Raw genomic sequence first — 16,346 nt, 5'->3', positions numbered from 1 at the left:
AAGGGGGGCGCCAGGAAGTTTTATTACGAACTCCAACAGGCATCCCCGCTTCCCTTCTGTGGTCTAAGGAGTTATAGTCTCAGCTTTACCACTTTCCTGGGACAAGTCTTTGCTCCCTGAGCCTCAATTGCTTCCGTTGTAAAATGGGATTAAGTTTTCACCTCTCTTATTGGGTAGTAAGGACGAAATGAAATTAAATGTCTTGAAAAACCAAACGGGAGCTTGGCCGCCATGAGCAGATGGGGAGGGGGCCGGCCGGGAGAACCGGTTTCCTGTCCTGGGGACAGGGGATGCTTCACCCCTAGGAGCTGACAGAGATGGCCCACAGCTGCTGAAGCAGGACCCAGCTTTTCTTCTGCCCCGCCCTGGGGCAGACACAGAACCTGAGGAGAGTCAGGCCTCTCCCTTTTCAGGTCCCTAAAAGGACTCTCTGAAGGCTGGATTTGGGGGAATCCTACTTCCTTCTCCCCCAAGTTAACCCACCTACCTTGCTGCTAGTGGAGGTCCCTGGAGGGAAACAAAACCCTTGCACATTGTGGAAAAAGATGTGAGATGAAAGGGGAAAAGAAGCGAGTTGCCCTCATTCAGACGGAGGGTACTGGTCCTAGCTCTGAATGGCGCAGGCCTCTGAATGGAAGAGGAGGGAAAGGAGCGACCATGGTGCTTGTGGAAGAAAGTATCTGGGCTTCATGGGGTCCAGAGAGCCCCTGTGAGAGCTGCCTGTGCCCTGCAGGCTGGACACACATAGCTGGCGTTCTGGCCATGTCCTGGGTCTGCAGTGTGGTGCCCTTCCTTGCAGGTATGAGGTTGCCTGGCCTCATGTGATGGACTCTGCCCTCCCTGCCTTACAGGTGGTGGCAAGATTCATTTTCTCACATGGCTGACTTTATTATGAAGCTTTGCTTTGTGAATTCCAAACCTAAACTGCTTACCTTCCGTTTGTGTCCTCCTCCTTCCCACGCCCAGCATTTCGACCTTTCTCCTTGCTGCTCTCCTCTGCTTGTTGTAACACAGTGCATCCTTCAAGACCTTTCTCAAATGTCACTGCTTCTCAGAAGCCCTCCCTGATCCACCAACCCTCCACTCTGTGTGCTTTTGTCCTCTTCTGACCCCCAAGCACTTGTATCTGCCTCTCTAATTGTGCTTATTACATTCCCTAGCCTGGTTGTGATGTGTCCTTGTCTTAACTTCTTTGGTCATTACTCATCTTAGTGGCTTCTGTGTTATGAGTTGCTGCAGCAGACAAAGTTCAGGTTTTGAAGTTAGAATGGCTTGGGTGTAGCTGGTTCGCACAACTGGAAACTGAGAAAGTCAGCTTTCTAGGCCTCATACTGTCCTCATCTTTAAAAGTAGGTATGAAGCCCTGTTTCTGGCTGGATTGGTAGAGCTATATAGATAGTTTCTGTTCTGCAAACGCTGTTCTCCTTCCTTTCTCCTGCACATAAAACTGATTTTGTAATTAATTTAAATTTGTTACCAGAGGAGTCCTTGGTTGCAGTATTATTGAATGGCCGTATATGCTTATTATAAATACACTGAAATGTCTAAGACCCAGACAATGGCCCACTTAAATACCTTTAATCTGTCTGATTGATGGTTTTTGTCAGTATCTTTGTGTGGGTGGCAACTGAATTATATTTTAGTAAAACTTTTCACTAGCAACAAATATCACGATCAACCTGTTTAACTCTTTCTGGTTACAGACAAGGAGGATTTTTGGCAATACACGATTTGAAAAGGTGAAAATAGGCCACCTCTCCCAAGATGCACCACTGGGATCCACATACACATTTCTTCAAATATGACAGTTTGGACCCCCATATATGGAATCAGTAGGACTAGATGAAAATTGCGAATTAATCTTCTGCAGGTTCATTTAGAATCCTATACCTGATAAATGTGACTCCTGAAATCAGTTCTCATATTTATTCCCAGATTTGATGGGCTTCTCTGCCACTCCTTGGAAACATGTAAGCAGAACCTGGGACGGAGAAACCATCCTTGAATATAGAAAAGAATGGGGCACCGGCTGGGTAAAGATTGTCCAGATCACGCTTCTGTTCTCCTACTGGTCAGTAATGGGACCTGGGCATGACTTTCCTGTCTCTAGGCCTCAGCTTCTTCATCTGGCAAGTGGGGCATCCTGAGGACCTACCCTGTTCTCACAGTCCGCCCTTTTTGCTTCTATGTGCTTCTGTGCTTCCACCTTGCCATTTTTCTTTTGTGTCCAATTTTTTGTTGTAGCAAGCACGAAAAACGGAATGTCTTCACTGATACCAGGGATTAAAAAGGCCTTTATTAAAAAGGGTAAAAGTCGAGAAGGCACAAAATAAGAAAATCCCTGTGACCTGTTCTTATGGAGGCATGAAGCAGCTCTTCTTAAATGAGAGACTTGGATGGGTTGCTGTCTTCCTGAGTGAGGCCTTTCCTGAGGTGGGTGTGCTGAGATTGCCCATCCTGAGAACCACTGGTGTATACTGAGGGGTGGGACAGGTTGCGTCAGGGGAAGCAGGGCAGGTGGGGGTTGTGTGAACCGAGAGCCAGTGCATGTGTGAGGTGATCAGTTGTTGTTCTGCTTGTCATCAGCTGGGAATGTGGGCTCACTTTTGCCAGATTTCCCGAGTTTGCAAGAGAAGCTGGAAATATTCTGATATTTAAAAGTTGGCAACTAATTCAAATTTTTGATAAATATGGTGTGAGTCAAACAAAATATGTTTTGGGGCTGAATCTGGCCTATGTGCTCTTCATTTGCACCCTCTGCTGTATACAGGTATGTCTTCTTGAGGCCTGGGCTTGTAGTATATAGTAGGTGTGCAGTAAACATTTGTAGAGTGAATATGACTCCTGGTGGCGAATGGCTCACAGCCCGCCTAACCGTTAAATGGAATTCTCAGAAGCCACACAGAGACGAGTAACAACCTTTGTGTGTTGGATTCAGAGCCCACTAATGGGCTGGTAAACATCTATAATATTTATACCCTGATAAGTCTCCATCTAGTTGTTAATAGTTCTGTGAAATTCAGAATAGCCTCTCGTTGGGAAACTAATTCTCACAAGAAAAATTTTCCCCAGTGGGGACAAATGAACTTGAAAAAAAATTTTTTTTAATTAAAAAAGGGTATTTTTAATCATGGGATCATCGTGTTAAAAAGGGAAAAAAAAACCCCACCTTTACCTATGGAGGTTTGGGCACCACTGATGGGAACAGTGTATTACAGCAGGGCAGGTGGGTAGCTGTCTCCCTCCTGAGCTTACCAGTGGCCTGGAGGAGGAGCTAGCCCTGGGGCAGTTGGCAGGAGGACTATGTTGAGGGCCAAAGGGGCAGGACAGGGAAAGGCTTTTGACATGGCAGCGTGGGCAGAGAGCTGTGGCTCTGTCGAAAGTCTTCTGAGGTGGCCTCACTTGGAGTCTTCCACATTCCTCTGAGGACAGTGCCGGGAAACACTGGAAGACAAGAGTCACATTTGCTCCGTCCCCTCCCAGCCCAGACACAGACACCTGGCAGGTCTGGGCACATCTGCTGCTCAGCTCAGCATTGGAGCCTGACTAAGCCGCGTTGAGGCCAAGCTGCACGCCCCCCCTTCCCCAGCTGCCTGCTGGGGGACAGGCTGGCTTGCCACAGGCCTGGCCCAGGTGTCGCAACTTCTTCCCTCTAGCCCCTGGGCTGCTCCCTATTGCGAGGAAGGAGATGAGGCCATTCCAGAGGTGGCACAGGGTTTTGGTGGCAGAAAACTGTTCCTGTTTCTCCACCTCTCACACAAGGTCAGGGATTGAGGGGACCAAAATGCCCTGAAGGTCCTGCTACACCAAGGGGAATGCACTGTGTCTTGCATTTGGGGTTTTGGTAGCCAAGACTGCCAAATCTCAAGGAGGGGGATGTCAGTAAGGAAGAGTGATAAATACTGTTGTAAATTCCAACCTGCAAACAAACCCAGGCCTGATTCTAAACTGCTTCCCTGAGTGCGTCTGACAGTGATGCAGTTTGTGAGCATCCGTGGCACCCTCTGCAATCAGGAAAGAATATTCATTTCTGACGCGGACAGATTGAAGGCTTATGATGGTTCTTTCAAGTGTAATGCTTGGAGAAAACATTGCAAGTTTGGCTACCATTGTTTTAATATGTCTGGGATGCGTGAAGTTAGCTTCTCATTTATTCTGTCCTCCATGGCCTTTAAACAATCAATGACAGTCATAAGAAGGCTGTGGCCTGCCTTCCAAACAGCTCATCCTCTCTTCACCAAGGCAGCGGAAAGAAAATATCACAGGTGGACTCCTTCCTGGACACTTTATTTAGTACTACAATAGCAAGTCTGAACTCAAGGAGCTCTATTTCTATGTAAAGTGTAGAAGAGATACTTAGTTGTTGAAAATCCCTTAGACTGGCACTTTGCATATTGAGTCGATGAATTTGGAGTGGATTTTATCAGGACAGGACAGTTTTGGGAGGCGGGTGAACATGTGCCAGAAGAAAACTTTTAAGGTTCATTATACCTTGGAACATGGCATCTTCTGCAAATTTAACAACCTATTATTCAAGTTGAAGGAGAAAATATTTGGGTTACTATAACTGAGAATTCCAAGCTAGGTCATATTGCTTTTGGAAATTGGGAAGAAAGGGTTAGGGAAGATGGACTATAGGGTGGACTTTAAATCATTCTCAATTACTAACTGATAGCAAACTTCTAAAATATTTCTTTGGGAGTTTCAGTGTATTCTTAAGGGAAAAGAGAGCTATGAAAAAACAAACTTAGAGTTATGCATTTTATGATTTTGAAAAAGTAAAACCATCTTTAAATTTGATTTATTAAATTTAGAGGAAATAGATTCCTCTTTACAGCCCTCATTTCTGATACTGAATAAAAATTAATTAGTAATCCAGAGTCTAGGCATGAAAAAGGATTGCAGCAGATACTATGCTGTGATTGCCTCCTCAACCTCCATTTCATTCCTTCTAAAGCATGTCGCAGCCATTTCTTCTGGGTGGGTACCCAACCCCAATCCCACAGGTAATTGGTTCAGGTGACCCAATCACAGAGTTTTTCCTGGTCCCAGGGATTGGTTCCAGGGTAGTCCAGTGAGCTCAAAGCTCAGGACTTTTGTTTGATGGTCATGGGAGGCCAAGTTCTTCTTTCCCCATAGGCATGAAGAAGGAGACATGTAATCCCCGATGTTACCTGCAGCTTGAGTAGAGTTGAGAGAATTGTAGGGAAATTCAGCTGAAGCTTTGATCAAACCATGCGTGAAGCCTTCAGCCTTCTTAGATTTGTGAACAATTAAATCACTTTTATCATTTAAGCCAATTTGAGATTTTTTCCCCCTTATTTTCAATGGAAAGCTTCTCAGCTGATATAGATTTTTAAAATAAATTTATTTATTTATTTAATTTATTTATTTTTGGCTGTGTTGGGTCTTTGTTGCTGTGCGCGGACTTTCTCTAGTTGTGGCGAACGGGGGCTACTCTTCGTGGCGGTGCGAGGGCTTCTTATTGCAGTGGCTTCTCTTGTTGCGGAGCACAGGCTCTAGGTGCGTGGGCTTCAGTAGTTGTGGCACACGGACCCAGTTGCTCTGTGGTGTTACATTCAGTTTTACTGGAAGATTATTCTGGGATAAAGGATAAATGAAATACCAAGTGCCCTATGTTGATAACAGTCTTTGTTCATTCTTTCACTCTTAGATGACCTTGGTGATAGACGATTAGGAGAGAATTTCTGAACACAGGCCCTCAATCCACAGACCCTGGGCAAGTGAGGAGATCCTTCTAATTAAAGCACATTGATGCTGTAGTCATGATTATCTCCTTGATCTTAAGTAAAATATTTTCCAGAAATGCACTGACCACATACTTTAGTTATATATTTTTTTAAATTTTATTTATTTATTTATTTATTTAGGCTGTGCCAGGTCTTAGTTGTGGCACGCAGGATCTTTGTTGCAGCATGAGGAATCTTTAGTTTTGACATGCGAACTGTTAGTTGAGACATGCATGTGGGATCTAGTTCCCTGACCAGGGATCGAACCCCGGCCCCCTGCATTGGGAGCACAGAGTCTTAGCCACTGGACCACCAGGGAAGTCCCCACATACTTTAATTTTTGAAGAGACTTTTCTTCTTGGCTTTTGAGATTCAGAGGGTAGGGACTGTTGACTTCTACTGTTCTAGAACAGTGCTCTTCTGTATGCAGTTGGTGCTTCTTAAATATGGGCTTACCTATAAATGTATATATGAAGAGATTTAAAAACATACTCCTGACTTGTAGCTTCTTAAAAGTACCTTCTTGTAAATGGCATAATTGAAGTCTTCTAAAAATGTAATTGCCAACTGCACTTGGGAATCCACTTTGTTAAACTGTGGCTTCTAACACCTTGTGTCTGACACCAAATCAGTTTTGATACCGACGTTTCCCAGAGGTGTGGCTTTAAATCCTCAAGTTACAACACAAGTTTTAACAGGCCAGTTTTGTCTGTTACCAGGAGTTTAGTAATTAACAAAATGCCCCGGTACTAATGGTTTATCAAAAGGTGAGTCAGTAAGTAAGAGACATTATACAGGAAAATAGACCTGTATGCTTATGAAGGAACTCGTGTAAGGAGCATGCCAGTTACGTGTTATGCTCAATTTGGACCCAGTCACTGAAGCTCAATCTAAGACTTCAAAGGGAGACCAAAATCAAGCTCTGGGCATAGATCCTATATATTAAAATCTACTGACCTTCATAACATCCATTCTGGGATTCACACACCTCAGAATCATTTTCACAGCTGTGGGTATTTTGCAACAGCCTTTGTTACACACCTTCTAATAAAAGTTAGTGGTTTTCTTGGAAGTCTGAAACAGAGCACACAACAGCCAGTGAGTAACCTGCAAGTAATGCCGTGGTGACAATTTTGCTTTGTTCTGTGGGAGTGTAAGAAGCCGAGTCAAGACACCGATTGCCCTCGTGAGTGCTGGGAAAGGAAGGTCCACACGCTCCAAGAGGGGAATGTTCTCTTTATCTGAGGTGGCTGCCAAATCTTAAATACTAAAACATGTAGGTGTACTTGAGTAAAGAGAAGGCACTGACATTTCAGAGATAACGTGATGGAAGGAAAGGAAAAAGAGGAACTGGTTTACTGGGTAGAGATGTAAATTTACCCCTGTAAAGGTAACCTGTTTTAGAACCTCGGCGTCCTCAGATCCTGACAGAAGGGTCCACACACGTCCTCATGCTTGTGTTTCTGCAAAGCAGGCTTTCTGCCTGAACCTCCCCTCTCACTTTCTCTCTTCAGGACACCCCTAATGGATTGCAGATGTCCCATTTGGTTAGAAACATGTTTCAGATACATCTGCCTTTCTTGCTTTTATGCAAAAAACACCTGCAAATCTTTATCTTTGGTTAGATTTACCACACATTTGAAGCTTTGAAATTTTGGTCCAGTGGGAAGGAGGAGCATGTCACCACCCTCCTTCTTCTTCAGTTGGATTCCATAATGGACAATAGCCTTTGGGGGAGATGTTTTCATTTTTCTTTAAAGATAAGAGTTGGGAAGGCTTTAACAGCCCAGACCTACTCAGCTGAAGGCTAATTAATTTCTTTAAGCCTGTAGAGTCTATGGAAAAATCTATGGTGACTGTGGGTGGACAGCTATGGTGCGTGTGTGTCACTTCCTGATTTTCTGAATCTTAGCAAAGAAGATGGGACCACAGCACCTGAAGAAGAGAGAACAATGAAATGTTGGCAAACTGGCGAGGATATGGTTACAGGACCAGCTTCCTGGAATGTGCCTTGAAAATGCATGTGTTGTATTTCTAACAAGTGAGTCCCTCTAGGCCTCAGGGAAGGTTTTTAGCCACTCCCTTTAGTCATTCAACTTTAAGATATTCCATCCCAGCACCCAAGGGATGACAAATGCCACTTCAGTAGTTTTGGGATAATAAAGTAATAAAGTCATGAGCTGCCTCTGGGAAGGTTGGGAAGGAAATCCATATTTAGTGTGGTTTTGTAAGGAGGTGGGAAGCATTGGCTAGCTGAACACTAGCTGTATAGCTTTGGGAGCCTCAGTTTTCTCAGCTGTTAAGTGAAGAACGTAGATTAAAGTCATTTGTTTATTGCACAGTAATTATTGATACTGAGTGCCTTCTACGTGTCAGACACTGTACTGGTGCCTGAGGACACAACAGACCCAGTCTCTGTCCTTGTGAGCAGCCCCTCAGCAGAACTGTCACCTCCTGGTCACTTCCCATCGTTCACTGCTGACCCTGGGGATTGGCTTAGAACTTTCCACCCCAACTGGACCTTCATTCATTCCTGGATTTCAGTGTTCATGTGGTCTGCCTACCCAGTAATCTGACCCTACGATTCTTGGACCTCCTCGGCCTTCAGCTTCTCTTCCCTTTCTCACAACTTTGTTCACACTTCAGTGTATTTTGAACTTATAAAGACCTCTAGTTTCCTGACTCTTCTATTTCCTCTATCAGTCTCTTCCTGGCCTCTGTCTCTTACCTGTGGAGTAAAAACCCCATTTCTATTATTCAAATTACCCTCTCCGGTAATCCATAATTCCACGGCACCACTATCCTTTTGCAGCATCCAACAACCAAATTCTAAACCTGGGTCAGGGGACTTCTCTGGTGGTCCAGTGGTTAAGACGCGGAGCTTCCACTGCAGGGTGCATGGGTTCCATCCCTGGTCAGGGAGCTAAGATCCTACATGCCGCACGGCGCGGCCAAAAAATAAAATAAAATAAAATTCCTCTTTAAAAAAACCCCCCTGGATCAATACTATAATCAGCCTCCTCAGCTTCCACATGCAGACTGAGCATTGATGGAGAAGCAAAATGATGGTGGGGTGGGTGTTACCACTGATACCAAGTCTCTACCCCAGTGCCCCATTTCCATGGACAACTCCCCTTTTTTCCCCCTCAGTGATTTAACCAAAATATATTTAAACACCTGTTTTATTTTACTTTCTAATTTTTAATTCTTTCTTCTCTCTCTCTCTCTTTTTTTGGCTGCACCATGCAGCATGCGAGATCTTAGTTCTCCAACCAGGGATGGAACCCATGCTCCCTGCAGTGGAAGTGTGGCATCCTAACCACTGGACTGCCAGGGAAGTCCTAAACACCTGTTTTAAATCTCACCTCCTCCAGTCTCAGAGGATGCTGTTCCTCTTCCTTCCCCCACCAAGTGCACCCTCTGGGGTTCTATGAGTGATAATCTCTCTCTATTGTATCTTCAATGTCTCCCTTTCAGTTAGTTCTTTTGGGCCCAGCCTATAAACATTTTAAACTCTCTCCCACTTTAAGGGGAAAAGAAACACGATTACAGTGAACTGTTATATCGATAGATTCGTCCTTCCAAGTCTCCCACTATTCACACCCTCTTGTAGTCCCCTCCCACGTGGACTCTAGGCTTGACCATGTAGTTTGCTTTGGCTAAAAGGTCATTAGCAGGTGTGATGCAAGTAGAGGCTTGGCAATGCCGAGCTTATCTCTCTTAGATTACAATAAGTCCCCTACATACGATCGAGTTCTGTTCTGAGAGCGCGTTTGTAAGCCCAATTTGTTCATTAAGTCCAACAAAGTTAGCCTAGGTACCCAACTAACACAATCGGCTATGTAGTACTCTACTGTAATAGGTTTAGAATACCTTTCACACAAATAATACATAAAAAACAAACAAAAAATAACGAAAACATTTTTAATCTTACAGTACAGCACGTTGAAAAGTACAGTACAACAGATGGCCCTTCTTAGCAGTACCAGCTCCATCACCGCTGCTTTTACACTTGCTTCCAGACATCCTGGGCTTGAAACAAAGATACTGTACTACTGCATTCTATACAGTACTGTAAAGTACACAAATGCGCCACCACTTGTAGAGGATGCATGCACGTGACAATGTATGACAGACACGTGAACTAACTTACGTGACTGGACCTGCGAACGCACGTTCCCATCTTTGAAAGTTCACAACTTAGAGGCTTGTATGTAGGGGACTTACTGTATTCCCTTTTGGAGCCCAGCCACCATGTTGTAAGGAAGTCCAGACTGTCTTGCTGGAGAGAATGGCCCCATGGAAGAGGCCCTGTAGAGTGACTGACCAGTTTGGGAGAGAGGATCTGAGACCATGTGGAGAGAGAAGCCTAATGTCCCAACTAGCCCAAGCACATGACCCACCCGTTGAATATAGCCCAAGAGTGACCGAAGGAGAGACCAGCAGAAGAGCTACTGCATCAATTGATAGAATCCTGAGAAATAATAAATCCTTGTTTTAAGTCATAACCTTTAGAGTGGTTTGGTGTGCAGCAGTAGATATCTGAAACAACCCTGAGAAACAAAAAAAAGAACATTCCCTTGATCTCACACCTTCTCCACTCTTTCTCTTCTTCTTGTCCAGGCTTTTCAAAGTAGGCTACACTTGCTGCTCGCTTCCTTGATTTCTCATCTGATGGGCATTCTTCAGCTGTCCACACCATTCTCTGCTGTATTAGTCTCTGTGGACCACAGTTTCCCTGAGTTCCATGGCATCTCATGCTCCTGGTTCTCCTCATTCCTCTCTCACCAGATATTTTCCATGTCCTTCATAGGCTCCTTTCTCTCCACCTGCATTTTTCATGTTCCTCAGTCTCTGTCCTCAGCCTCCTGTTGTTTATACTTCACACTCTGCCTCCTTTGGTTTAGACCCTACACATACAGTATGAAAAACCATCTGCACTGTCTTAGGCCTGTAGACCATTGTGGTGCATGGTCATTTTTCATAAGCAAGCTTGTCTCCATGCCTCCACTCCTATCTCTTTTGCCTGGAATAACCCCACCGGCGGAGGTGGAACAGTGCTCCCCCCACCTCCCTGTTGGCTAATTCCTACTCTTCCTTTAGGCTTGGTTTAAGCTCACTGTCCTCCAAGAAGTCTTTACTGAGAGCCCTCTGTTTTCCTTTTCCATGCTGGGCTAGATGTCCCTATTCCATGCTGTACTCTGAGAATAGATTTCCTTTGCATTTAACACATTTTAATTGTTTTTATACCCCCCCCCCCACCACACACACAATTAGACTCTTTGCTCCTTGATGACAAGGACCATATCTTACTGATTTAGTATCTCCCAGGGTTTAGCATAATGCTTGGTGTATCATCTTTGCCCAGTAATAGGTGTTCAGTGAATGATTGTAGAGGGACTGAATGGTAGAGTTAATGTCCTTTGGAGTTCCATTCCATTTTAGGTTTTCATATCTCTATTTGTAAGGGAAATTGGCCTGTAATTGTGTGTATGTAAGTCAAAGAAGTTTGGAGTCCATGGACATGTTTATTTTGTAACATCAGTTGGTAGCTTCCCATTTTTCCCAGTGCTACATAACATGGAAATTATGTTCCTCTAAGATTTGACAGCATTCACCTGTGTATTCCCTTATTCCTGAAATCTGCTGGTAGGGGTAGAGAGGTATTTTTAATATTTTTTTTTAATATTCATCTTCCTTTATTACTCTTTTCAAGTTTTCTGTTTCTTATGCTTTCAATTATTTTATTTATTTTTAGGGAGAAATATCCATCTAGTTGCTATTTTTAAATTAAATAATATAATTGTGTGCAATGATATAATAATTAAAAATATAGCTATTGTTATGTCAATTTTCTCAATTCTAATTTTGTTTCCTTTTCTCTCTTAATCAGACTTGTCACTATATTGTCTATTTTATTAGTTCCTTCAACAAGTCACCTTGTTTTATTTTTATTATTTTCTTGATCTAATTTTTATTAGGATTCCTTTAGTGTTCTATATCTAGAACTTTAAGTTGAATGCTAAATTCTTTAAAAAAAACATTTCATGCTACAAATTCAACTCTGAGTATATCATTAGCCACATTTGCTATATTTTCTTATGTAATATATCCATAATTATTTTTTTCTGGATCATCTCTTATTGTACTATTCGTATTTTAGTTTGAGCCAGATGTTATGTAAGACTTTCCAGTTTATTAATGTCTTCTTTTTTGGTCTTAAACTTTACGCTTTATCACTTTACTACACTATGATCAGAGATTATAGCTAATGTAATTTCTATTTGTCTGTGTGTGCTTTAGGGTTAGGGCTTGGGAATCTCGAAAGGCTGTTTGGAGAGTGGTGCTGACATGTGGATTGTCTAAAATAAAAGGGGTTAAAAATACTAAGGTAGAAAAGGTTACGTCAGTCAACTTTTCTTATGTCCTGTACTTCCCTCATTGTTGCATTTACTATCCTGTGTTATAATTGCTTGTTTGTATTTAATGTCAGATTGAATCAGGCTTGTTCATCAGGTATCCCAGTAGGGGCTCAATAGATATATTTGTTTACCAAATAAGTAAATATTGCTAGATTCTCTTTTTTAAACCAGCCTGAGATTCCTTGTTCTCCGAAATGGTACCTGGTCTAATTGCTATACTTGCTCTGACTTAAGAGATTTCATTTCACGCTTTCTCAGTGTTTCTTTGCTATTTTCATGCTATTTCAACACACAAAATATGTTCTGCTTACTTTTGGCTATTTGGAAGCCAATCACCATATTGTTAATCCTAGTAATAATTTTCTTGAAACATTTTATAAATTTTTTGTTCTGTACTTAATCAAAGCTGGTATCTTTTGACTCCCTTTGATGGAAAAAAGAAATATTATGCCCTCCTGGACTTCCCTCTTCTTTCTCTTCCTCTTCCCATTCTTCTAAAATCTAAAATATAATCAGACAATACAGGACTTCCCTGGTGGCGCAGTGGTTAAGAATCTGCCTGCCAATACAGGGGACACAGGTTCGATCCCTGGTCTGGGAAGATCCCACATGCCGTGGAGCAACTAAGCCCGTGTGCCACAACTACTGAGCCCATGTGCTACAACTACTGAAGCCCACGTGCTTAGAGTCCGTGCTCCACAACAAGAGAAGCTGCCGCAATGAGAAGCCCGCGCACCGCAATGAAGAGTATCCCCTGCTCGCCGCAACTAGAGAAAGTTCACGTGCAGCAACGAAGACCCAGCGTAGCCAAAAATAAATAAATAAATTTAAAAAATAATAAAATATAATCAGACAATAGGTATGATAGTTATATATTGCCGTGTAACAAATTATCCTAAAAGTTAGTGGCTTAAAATAACAGACATTTATCGTCTCATAGGACATAGGACACGGCTTAGCTAGGACCTCTGGCACAAGGTCTCTAATAAGACTGCAGTCAAGGTGTTGGCTGCGGCTGCAGTCATCCCAAGGCTTAGCTGGGAGAGCATTTGCTTCTCACTCACCCATGTGGCTGTTGGCAGGCCTCAAAAGATCAACTTCCAAGCTCACTCATGTGACTTTTGGCAGGCGCCAGATCCTGGCTGGCTGTTTGCCAGAGTTATCAGTTTCTCGCTACATGGGTCTTTCTATAGGGCCGCTTACAACAACATGGTAGAGCAAGCAAGAGAGAACAAGAAATGGTGAGCAAGGTGGAAGCCAGAATCTTTTTGTAACCTAATCATGGAAGTGACATCCCATTACTTCCTCTCTACTTTGTTAGAAGAGTGTCCCTAGGTCCAGCTCACATTGCAGGGTAGGAGATTTCACAAAGACCTGATTACTGATTATCAGATAATAGTGTATTCTTTCCTTTGAGGTTTAAGAATACATGAGGATGTGTGTTAATATTGTTTCCTTTTTATTGATCTTATCTGGGATAATCCAGGGAGTCCTCTTGATTTCCAATGTCAGGTTTTTTTCCCTCCAGATTCTGCTTTGATAGATCCAAATTGAGCTTTGATAATCAATTCTTAACCAGCTGTTCATTCTTTATCAGGAACGTTTTTTTCATAGTTTGGCTATCAGATCTGTGTTCTGTTTTTAATATCTCTTGTCTTTTTTTGTTTCATTTAAAATATTTTATATTGATTTATTCTGTATTTGGTATATCATTCTTGACATTATCATCTATTTGAATGAATAGATTCTCTCTAGTTTTCATTCTGCTTTTATTACTTTTAATGAAGACCAAATTTCAGCTGTTATGGGTATAATTTTGTTGCATTCTTTTTATGCTGACCTGTTCATTGACTGATGTAATGAATTCTTTTGCATCATTGGAAATATAAAGCAGCTTTATCTTCAAGTTTACCTACTTGAGGAGGAAGGGTTTCCCTTGGGGTCTTACATATTCTTTAGTGCTGCAGAATTTTTCCATAGGTCCCATGTTTCTTCTTCCTTTGAGTTTGAGTTTTTCTAAAAGTCTTTACTATGTTTGGAAGACTTGAGGGACTGGATTGCTTAAAAACCCACATCCCATGATTCATTTTAACATGGAGAGCCCTCCCTGGGACTAGTGCCAAAGGTTCAATCAAAAGGCTGCCAATGACTCCCTTAGGAAGTTCCTGGATCTGAAAATGAAGGATAGACCAGGAATAGCTGAAGGTTAGCTAACCTAAACCTTTCTTGGAATAAGACTGGAGTATAAGGCAATCAATAGATGCAGGTTACTCATTCCTCCTCTGCTGAATGGCTGAACAAAGAGAATCTAGGGCAGACCAATTGCTTTCTTATTAATGCTGGTGAATTACTTCTTTGTTTTGGCTCATGTTTCAACATTTCCTCTTTATCTTATGCATCTTCAGGTAACTTCTGGCCCAAACTTACAGTCAACAGTTAATCTACCAATACATTTTTCCCTATTTTGGGCTCTGTTTCTTTGTTCATACCGCCTTGCCTCCCTTTGGGTTCACTCTTCTTCTTGCTGAAGTAAGCCCTTTGGTAGTCTTTCCAGTGAGGATTGTGAATGGCACATGCCCTTAGACTTTGTAAATCTGAAAAAGCCTTTATTTTTCTCTGACTCGTAAATGGTAGTTTAGCTGTGCGAAGAATTCTGAACGGATGGTTGTTTATTCCATTAGAAGTCTTCTGGCTTCTGATACTGTTGATGAGTGGTTCACTGTTGATCTAACATAATTCTGTTGCAGGAAATCTGTCTTGCCTCTTACACAGCTATAATTTTTTTCTTTTTATCCCTGATTTTTTTTCAGTTTCATAAAGATGTGCCTAGGAACGAGTTATTTTAAGTTATCCTGCTCAATATTTGGTGTGCATTTCAATTTAAGGAAAAATTCTCAGCCAGCATTTCTTCAACTATTGCTCTCCTCATTTTTTCTATTCTCTTACTCCAGACTCCTGTTAAACGTATGCTGGAACCTCTCTTCTGAACTGCTCTTTGTTATTTATCTTTATCTTTCTATGCTCAATTTGGGTAAATTTCCTGGTATTATCTCTCAACATTCTACTTTTCTTTTTGTGTTCAATATAGAAGAATATAATTTACATTAATAAATATATTTTTCAATTCTAAGATTTATTATAAGTTCTTTATCATATTCCCCTGTTCGTGTTTCATTTCTGCCTATTTTGTTTCATAACTTTTTGTTCTTTTATTCTTTTATGGTTGTTACTCATTCATTTAGCTCTTTGAAGACCCTGAAACAGTCATCTTAAAATCATTTTCAGGTAGCTCTTTTATTGTCATTTCATCTGGATTGAATTCATCTACTCACTGTTCATTTAAAAAGAGTGGGGACCAGATACAGTTATCACTGTATAAAACTGAGATTAAGGTGGGACTCCCTTACCCATTAAAGAAGCCTGAAAAAAAAAGTAGACTAAGACTGCTTGCTACCTCTTAAAAAAGCCACATACTTATGGAGGTGAGAGAAGCTCCACCTAGCATCCAAGACCTGAGAAAAGCCATGTCATTGCTCATGGCTTGACATGGTTCTGCAGTGATCCTGGCTTTGGTTGCCCATCTCTTACGGGGTACTCATGAACCCATCAAAAGTACCACCGCTTACTACTTGTAAGCTTGTATTTCTGATAAGTATATAGTCCGTGGAAGTGCTTATTTTCTTTTTGAGCGTGATTATACATTTTTAGTATTCTGTTTTTACATTTTATCTATCATTGTCATGTGGTTAGAGTTGGAGGGGGCTTAAAGTGTAAACTTAACTCAATTTTGACTGTCCTGCTTCCAAATGTATAATCTATATTAGAAGTTCAGTATCGGTTTCATGTCTTCAGTGTGTCTACATTTCAATAGGTGTTCTGATTTCCAAGAACAATTTTATAGTTCACTTACAGCAAGCAAGCGTTAGATATGATTCTTTAATTTTGAATTTCTATTTTATTACCTGTATTGAAAATTACCTGTATTGAAAATCAGGCGGTATGCACAAAGTTATCTCCAGCTCACAGTTGTTGTTTATACAGATTTGGTTGGTTCTCTCAGGCAGAGATGTTTATTGATGACTTTACTCCTGGCCCAGTGCAGTCCCGGGGCCTGGGGGCAATCAAATGCACTAGACATAGGTCAGCAGAGGCCCTCCCCACAGACGCTCTGCAC

At 41.9% G+C, this 16,346-nt stretch overlaps 1 protein-coding gene across 8 annotated transcripts in view; it reads left to right on the top strand.

Annotated features, from left to right (window-relative positions):
• Positions 1-16,346, top strand: part of SH3GL3 (SH3 domain containing GRB2 like 3, endophilin A3) — a 287,126-nt gene that overhangs the window by 975 nt on the left and 269,805 nt on the right. For 6 of the 8 annotated variants that reach the window (XR_009542112.1, XR_009542111.1, XR_009542107.1 and 3 more), the window contains exon 2: positions 1,936-2,071. Coding sequence is in view for 3 of the 8 variants with exons in the window: in XM_060157494.1 (XP_060013477.1) it covers positions 2,018-2,071 (54 nt within the window). In the remaining 5 variants the exon portion in view is untranslated. Of the gene's footprint in view, positions 1-1,935; positions 2,072-16,346 lie in introns of those variants that run through there. The other 2 variants (XM_060157537.1, XM_060157520.1) reach the window with 1 other exon arrangement.

Source organism: Lagenorhynchus albirostris, chromosome 1 (assembly GCF_949774975.1).
Source record: "Lagenorhynchus albirostris chromosome 1, mLagAlb1.1, whole genome shotgun sequence".
In the NCBI taxonomy this organism is placed as follows: Eukaryota; Metazoa; Chordata; class Mammalia; order Artiodactyla; family Delphinidae; genus Lagenorhynchus; species Lagenorhynchus albirostris.
This window is presented reverse-complemented; position numbering and strand designations above follow the sequence as displayed.